This window comes from Grus americana, chromosome 7 (genome assembly GCF_028858705.1).
Source record: "Grus americana isolate bGruAme1 chromosome 7, bGruAme1.mat, whole genome shotgun sequence".
In the NCBI taxonomy this organism is placed as follows: Eukaryota; Metazoa; Chordata; class Aves; order Gruiformes; family Gruidae; genus Grus; species Grus americana.
In genome coordinates, this window is record NC_072858.1 from 233,101 (window position 1) to 241,001 (window position 7,901).

The 7,901-nt window shown below is 63.4% G+C and overlaps 1 protein-coding gene across 2 annotated transcripts; it reads left to right on the forward strand.

The window, feature by feature from the left end:
* Positions 1-4,990: 4,990 nt before the first annotated feature.
* On the forward strand, positions 4,991-7,901 carry NKX6-2 (NK6 homeobox 2). Of its 2 annotated transcripts, none has more exons than XM_054832161.1 (3): positions 4,991-5,756; positions 6,212-6,384; positions 7,185-7,901. In XM_054832161.1, the coding sequence occupies exons 1-3, from the start codon at positions 5,342-5,344 to the stop codon at positions 7,431-7,433; spliced, it is 837 nt and encodes a 278-aa protein (XP_054688136.1). In that variant the 5' UTR covers positions 4,991-5,341; the 3' UTR covers positions 7,434-7,901. The 2 variants fall into 2 exon arrangements, with proteins under 2 accessions (XP_054688136.1, XP_054688137.1); XM_054832162.1 differs by having other exon boundaries at positions 7,202-7,312.

A 7,901-nucleotide genomic window follows, 5' to 3' on the forward strand; every position in this document is an offset into this window, starting at 1 on the left:
AGGTCATCCAGTTTCTCTTGTGTGCTGCTCTATACTGATGAGGACTCTGTGCGCTGCACCATTAGCATATTCCTACTTTTCGTGCCAAGGATCATAATGAACAATATTAAATATGGCCTGTCCCAGAACATACATCATCCTGTGAAGATGCTTCAACAGAGATCATCTAGCCTAAAATGACTTTGTTTTCTAGTAACTGCATTATTAGCCCCTCATTTTAAAACACAAGGATCTCTTTTAGGTATGCTGTGAAGAAGCAGCATCCATACTGCCAAGAACACAGGCAGACAGCATGATTACAGGGCCTCCACATGGATTTTCCCGCTCTCTTGTCGCTAACGCTCTGAGTAACTCCATGCAACAATATTGTTTCCCCTCCCCTACCTCGCCTCACTCCCACCTCCAGCAGCAGCAGAATAATTCAGAAAAGGGAGCCTGTGTGGAGAGCCGCCCTGAGTTCCCCTTTCCCCAATCACTCTGTTTTGACACGGGCATTTACCACTGCACTTTGGAATAACGTACAACACAGTAGGAGATGCTTTCATGTACCGCGCATCTGACTTCACTGCAGTCCCTAAAGTGAGACAGAAAGCACATGCATTTACACCCAATAAATGTAAAACGCAGATTATTCTTATCTGTGGTTCAATTTATTTTAGTGCATAGCCTCTAAGACATTTTCAGCTGCACAGAAGCTACAAGAAAGGGTACTCTGGTCGTATGCATGACAGAAAAAAGGTACCGGAAGGTTGAACAGAACTTGCCTAAAGCTATCTGTACTGTAGTATTTCATGCTGGACAATGTACTATAGTGCTGCATTCTGAGTATGTTGGAATGCATGTCTCAGACGAATTTGATGTTACTAATCTCAGTTTTGCTTCCACGTCCTTTGTAAGAAAGACTACTCACGTCAGGGGCAAAAAAAAAACCCCAAAACGCTCATTCATTTTAAACGGTGGACATGAATTCTCTGCCCGGCCTGGAACTGCAGCCCAGTAAGTTCCTAACCCGCTGTCTTTGTTATCACCAGCAGCCCACCAGACACACGCTGCGGGGTCAGAGCCATGCTGTGCGAGCGGGGACCGCCGCAGGGGACAGCCCGGAGGCACCCACCTAAGTCTCCCGGAACCCCGGTGCCGGTCTCTGTCCGGATCCCTTCGCACCGCGGGCCCGGCGCCCCGTCTCACCGCCCGGCGCTCGCCTCAACGCGCCCGCTCCCGGAGGAGAGAGGCGGCGCCTCCGCCTGCCGCCCTCCGTGCGAGACCGGAGCGGCGGCCGACCGGCGGCAGGTGCCACGGCGAGTGGCGGGGTCGGGCACAGCCGGGAGGGAGCGCGGGGGGCGGCGGGGAAACACGGGCCGCCCCACGCACCGGCCCCGCCGCCCGGGCACCGGCTACCGCCGCCCGAGGCCGCCAGGGGGCGCCGCCAGCCCGCCACGGGACGGCGGAGGCGGCGGGCGGAGGCCGGGCCGGGCCCCGGGGAGCGGCGGCGGAGCGGGGAGCGGCGGCGGGAGGGGGGCCCCGCTTCTCCGCGCCCGCAGGACCGACATCCGCCGCTGCGGGCGGGGACCGCGCCCCGGGAGCGGTCCGTCACTCGGCGCAGGCAGCGGGCTCGGCGGGTGGTGATGCCCGCCAGCACCGGCCGCAGTGAGCTCCGGCGCGCCGCCGGGCAGCGTGCTCCTCGGGACGGCCCGTTTCCCAGGCAGCGAAGCCCCGGCTTCTGTTACCGAGATCACCCAGGGCGAGAGCAGCGGCTGCCGGGCGCGTCTCCGGGCTCTGGGCCGGGCGGCGAACAAGGCAGCCGGCCGGGACCGGGGCAAGGACCAGCGGAGCGCAGCTGCAGCCGCTCCGCAGCCGTCGCGGGGGCTGCCCTGCCGCTGCACCGTCCCCGAGAGCACGGCTTCTGCAGCCGAAACGGGGTTTGCTTAAGACTTAGGGAGCGCTGGAACCTGGCGCAGCCTGGCAGCCGCCTGGGCCTACGCTCCGGGAGTCCCTGCGGGAGGGAGCAGTCCGGCGGAGAGGACGGGACCCAGCGGCATCGGGGGGAGGGAGCGGTGGGGCAGGAGGGGACGCTGACCCGCCCGGGGGCGGGGAGCCGGCAGCAGGGCCGCACGGGCGATGCCTGCTCGTGGTTGTCGCGGACGGCGGCGAGGTGGGAAGCCTCCTGCGGTGCGCCCCCCCACCCCCTCCCCTGGAGGGCCGGAAGAAAAGAGACAAAAGCGGTTTTATCACGCCGCCGGGTCTGCAGAGATAAACCCCGCATACTTCCACCTGCAGAAATGGGGGTATGAAATTGCAGGAAAGTCAATGAGCGGGACAAACGTACCATTAATGTGCAACAAGCGTCACTGATGACAGATACAAGTTATCGGCCGGCCTCAGAGCACAGTTTTAGCGCGAGTCTTAACCCAGAGCACAGGAGCGGGAGCCCAGCTTCGGATATGCCCTCTCGGGACTCGCACGGCCGGGCCGCCGCCACGGAAGCAGCGCTGGTAGACGCCTGCTGCCGGCCGGGCCCCCGGGGCAGCGGGACCCCGGAGAGCCACGCAGCGGCCGCGGGTGCCGGCGGCAGCCGGGGGTAACGCGCCCAGTCCCTGCGCGCTCCTGGCTGCGACCCGCGCCGGAGCCGAGAAGCGTCCCGCGGGAGCGGGGCGAGGCGGGACACGGACACTCCGGTGTCCCCGGGGCAGCAAGAGCGCTCCCCTCTGCCACCTCGCAGCGGGCAGCCGGCCCGGCCCGTCCGGCCGGGCACTGCGCTCCGCCCCGCCGCGGGCGCGGGTCCGGGTGCGGGTCGCCCCCGGCTCGCCCCTACCGCCGGGACCGCAGCCCGGCTGCAAACGAGCCCGTCGGGGCGGCCGGGGCCTGCCGCAGGGGGGGGCAGTCCTGCCCCGCCGACGCGGGGGTGGCGGAGGCCGCGCTCTTACCCTCACATCGGTCCCGTGCAAGGCAACGGAGTCCCGGCGGGGCCTGCTCCTCGGGGAACGGCTGCTGGCTGCCTGCGCGTAGCGTCTGGATGAGCGCCCGGCCCCCGCCCGCGCGGGGCGGAGAGGCTTCCCTCCCGTTACCCGCGCGGAAACGGTCAGTGCCGGAGCAGGTCGCAGTCAGAGGCGGAAAACCCGCGGGCCGTGCGGCGTGCTCGGCGGGAGGACGCGCTGCTGGCCCGGCTTGCGCTCCACCGCCCCGATCACCGCCACCGGGGGCGGGGAGGGCGGCGGGACGGGGAGAAGACCACGGACCGCCTCGGCGGAATCCCGGCGGTGTGCGACCGGGAGAGAGCACGGGCAGACGGACTGAGACAGCCCCCGGGCGGGTCCGCGGCTTTCCGGGGGCCGGTCGCGCCCCGCCGCCGGGCCGCCTTCAACAGCTTCCCGCGGCTCCGTGAGCCTGAGCCGCGCCGGAGGAGGAGAGAGCAGATGGCACTCGCCAGCTCCTTCCCAGTATACGCAGACGTTGCAGAAACGGACAGAGAGCTGATGGGGCTTAGTCAAGAGAGCCTGATAAACCGGTTACTGCTGTCTTTGTTGCTGCTGCTTACAATAGACAGAGGAAAAAGCAATGAAGTCGTTTATTAAACCTTCTTTAGGGCAGCGTCGTTTTTAATCTCACGTTTATACGTTAAGCTATTTGCGAGGATGCATATAACGAGACACACAGACTGTCACAGCGACTGGAAATAAAGATCATTGATCGACCCCGAGTAATGGCGTCCCAAACTTACTTTGACGTTAGGGCTGTTGTTTCGGGTTAAACGCAACCCTATTCACCTGCAAACGATTCTGACGATAGACATAACTACATCCAAAGGAACGCGCACTTTAATAATTGCTCTGATATAATGAAGTCGATTCATGTTTACTTTGCGAACACTTTGAAAAGTTTTAATTCCCCACTTGTTGTGGTTAATCTTTTCCTTGATTAACAAAGCATCAAAACCGTAGGAGAAGGCTGTTGTAAGGCGAAGAACGCATTAAAACCCCCGTTTCCGGAATTATTTGCTATAAAAATCTCAAATCCGAATTCTTCTTTTCTTGACAAGTAAGCACGTTTTCGATTAAGAAGAACATCTCTGGTAATTTCATTTGTGCGAACGAGCTTCGTTCCGCGATGGTGCAAGAGACCCTTTTCCCCCTTTACAACCAAGGGGTTGTACCTCTCCGTCCGGTCCCGAGGGGAGCACCTCCCTGATGCCCGTGCATGTCAAAACCGGCCACGAACAAGGCTGAGCGAAACAGCTGTTCCCAGGACACAAGATCACTTTTATAGCCGTGCTTTAAACGTTCGGCTCTAATGCCAGGGGAACGGCTGGTGCGCAGCTGGAGACGGAGCCGGTTACCCGACAAAACAGCCATCGGGCCGGGAAGTAACGCTCAGCTCCTCCCGTTCAGCAGCCGCCGTCCTCCCGCACCGGAGCGGGCCCCGCGGGCTGCCTTCCCGGCGTGGCTGGCGCGGGCGGGTCTCGCAAAGCCGAGCCCCTTCGGGCTCAGAGGCGGGTCCCGCCGCCCAGCCAGGCGCCGGCGGCCGCGCCGCGGACCGAGGAGAACGGGACGCAAGCTGCCGGGGCGGCGGTGGGAGCCAGCCGGGAGCGGAGCGGGGCACGCCGAGGCTGACCTTGGCGGGTGCCGCGGCGGGCGGGGCCGGACCCGGGCGGGGGTCCCGTCCCATCCCATCCCGTCCCGTCCCATCCCGTCCCGTCCCGTCCCGTCGGCCGTGGCGCGGCCACGTGCGGCTCCGCGCGCTCCCACGGCGCCCGGGGGCCGCCCGGCCCGGCGGTGACGTGTCGGGGTGGGGGCGCTCGCCGCCCGCCGATTGGGCCGCGGCGGCGGCGCGGGGAGGCGGCCGCCCAATGGGCGCGGAGCTCGCAGGTGCCCGCGCGGTTATCTGCGCCCCGGGGCGCGGCACGGAGGGTCCCCCGCTGCCGCCGCCGGGACACGCGGCCGAGGCGAGGCGCGGAGCCCAGCCCAGCGGCGCCCACCCCGGCGGTCCCGTCCCGTTCCCCCTCCCCCTCCCCTCCCGCTGGATCCCGCGCAGGAGCTGCAGCCTGCCGCGGACGCTCCGCCGGCGGGGGGCCGTTCTCCCCAGGACTCCCTCTCCGCCGGCTTGCCGTGCTGCCCCGACTTGGCTTTCTCCGCGCTCCAGCCTGGAAGTTCGCGGTGCGCGTCGCCGAGCTGCGGGGGCGGGCGGGGTTTTCCTACTCCCGGCAAACTTTGGTACTTGCTGTTGCTTTGAACCTGCAAGCGGAGAAGAGACCGTCCCGCCCGCGGCCGGCGCTCCTGGCCTGGGCTTACAACAGAGCAGCTGCCGCCGCGGTTGGAGAAGGACCCGCGTTCGTTGATGACCACAAATGTTAGCGGTGGGGCAGATGGATGCTAATCGCCAGAGCGCGTTCGTCCTGAGCAGTACGCCGCTGGCCGCGCTGCACAACATGGCCGAGATGAAGACCTCCCTCTTCCCCTACACCCTGCAGAACCCCTCCGGCTTCAAGGCGCCGGCCCTGGGCGGACTCAACACGCAGCTCCCCTTGGGGACGCCGCACGGAATAAGCGACATTCTGGGGCGGCCCGTGGGCACCGCCAGCAACCTCCTGGGCGGGCTGCCCCGCATCAACGGACTGGCGGCCTCGGCGGGGATGTACTTCAACCCCGCGGCTGTCTCCCGCTACCCGAAGCCGCTAGCGGAGCTGCCAGGGCGGCCGCCCATTTTCTGGCCGGGAGTGGTGCAGGGCTCTCCCTGGAGAGACCCCCGGCTCGCCTGTCCCGGTAAGTGCGGCCGGTTCCGGCGGGGCGCGGGGAGCGCGGTGCCTCCCCGGCGGGCGGCCCTCGGGTCCGGCCCGGCTCTGCCCGTGGGAGGCGGGCGCCGGCCCCTCCGGGCCGCCGAGCGACGCGCCGGGAGCCGAGGCGGCCCCACGCCCCGGGCGGCCGGTGTGCGAACGCGGTAGACGGGACGGACGGCCCGGCGGAGGCCGCGGGCGCGGCGCCCTGAAGGCAGGCCCGAAGGCGGGCCGGTGCCGGTCACCTCGGTCCGCCGCGGCGCCCCGTGATGTCCCCGGACCGAATCCCGCTCTAGAGCCAGCGGCGTCCTAGCGGCGGCGGACACCCGGAGCAGCCGCGCCGCAGCCCGCTTTGCCCCCCTTAGCGCCGAGCGGAGACCCGGTTCCGAGCTGGGGTGGGTGCAGACCCCGTCTCTGACGGAGCTGTTTCTCCTCCGCTTTCAGCTCAGACGGGGATGGTTTTGGACAAGGACGGCAAGAAGAAACACTCGCGACCGACTTTCTCCGGGCAGCAGATTTTTGCTTTGGAGAAAACCTTCGAACAGACGAAATACTTGGCAGGACCGGAGAGAGCCCGCCTCGCCTATTCCTTAGGGATGACCGAGAGCCAAGTGAAGGTAGGTCCCCGCGGGCGCGCCGGGGCCACGGGCTGGGCACGGGCTCCCACGGCTGCCGCCTCCCGCTCGCTGCCGAGGCAGCGCTGTCACTTCTTGCTTTTGCAATAATTATCAGCGACCATTAAAACTGTACAACCGTACGGGGATTTTTTTAAAGTCAATTATAATTTAAATTACATTTGGATATTGGATAGATTTTAGGCCAATTTCTACATAACTTTTGTGCTTAGAGTTCTTTGTGCTGGAAACGATTTAAGAAAAAAAAAAAATATAAAAAAAACCCAACCCAAACCAACCCCCCCACCCCCCCGCAGGTAATTGCATTCGACGGGTCAGTTTCCAACGGAGACCGTGTCCCGTAATCGGCCCAACGTTACCTTGCATAACCACGCAAAATTTTTAGCAGAGACTTCAGGTGCACCGAAGCGTTGAAGTGCACTGCGAGCCAAAATTACTAAATTTTCTGGCCACGGTATTCCGTTTTCTATAGATGATTGTTCCGCGAAACCGCTGCTTTTACTGTCGCACAGTTCCGGCTGGCGACATTCCCGGAGGAGCCGGGCGGGTGGCCCCAACCCGTCACCGCAAGCCCCCTCCCGGGGGCCGTCCGGGGGCCCCGCGGCCTCGCCGCTCCCCGCGCTGTTGCCCAGCGGCGGCTGCGCCGCGCTCCGGCCCCTCACCCTGTGCCGGCCCCGCGCTGGTGGGAAGGGGCGGCCGCGGCCCGGTCCCACCGTCGGGCGGGCAGGGGGGGCGGGCGCTGGCGGCGGCGGGGCTGAGCCGTGCCCGGTGCCGGTGCCCAGGTCTGGTTCCAGAACAGACGGACCAAATGGCGGAAGCGGCACGCGGCGGAGATGGCCTCGGCGAAGAAGAAGCACGACTCGGAGACGGAGAAGCTGAAGGAGAGCTCGGACAATGAGGACGATGACGAATACAACAAGCCCCTGGACCCCAACTCAGACGACGAAAAAATCACAAGGCTATTGAAAAAGCACAAATCCACGAACCTGTCCCTCGTCAGCCCCTGCAGCACCAGCTCGGACACCTTGTGAGGGCGAAGGGCACCGACGGCTGCTGCGGCCGACCGCAGCCGGGAGAGCCGCCGTGGTAGGCACCGCGACGGAGACGACTTGTAACTGGATGTTTAAAGTGGTGTGTTGTACAGCCTAAGATGTATGTGAAATGTATATATTTTTTACAGAATAAGTTATGAAATTATTTTCCTTCTCATCGATGTAAATTTCAGAGAAATTTTTCCAACTTTTTTGTTTTGTTTCCCTGTAAGGTTTGCCCCTCTTTCTTTTAGCCTTCTTGCTGAATTCCTGCTCCTAACAATCAGATTTTGTTACGTTTTGTATGGGTCGCCAAATCCAAGCTCAGCCACTTTGTATATAGTAAATTTCAGATTTTTGTGATGTATATTTCTAGTGTAAAAACGGCTGTTTTCTTTCACTCCCTCCCTCTACTCAGTGTTTTGGCGGTTTGATTTCTCCTGCCTCTGGATTTTATGCTTAATAATA

Coding starts and splice junctions, on each gene's coding strand:
- NKX6-2 (XM_054832161.1), top strand. CDS start 5,342: ATGTTAGCGGTGGGGCAGATGGATGCTAATCGCCAGAGCGCGTTCGTC. Junction 5,757..6,211: donor CCCCCGGCTCGCCTGTCCCG/GTAAGTGCGGCC, acceptor CTCCGCTTTCAG/CTCAGACGGGGATGGTTTTG. Junction 6,385..7,184: donor TGACCGAGAGCCAAGTGAAG/GTAGGTCCCCGC, acceptor GCCGGTGCCCAG/GTCTGGTTCCAGAACAGACG.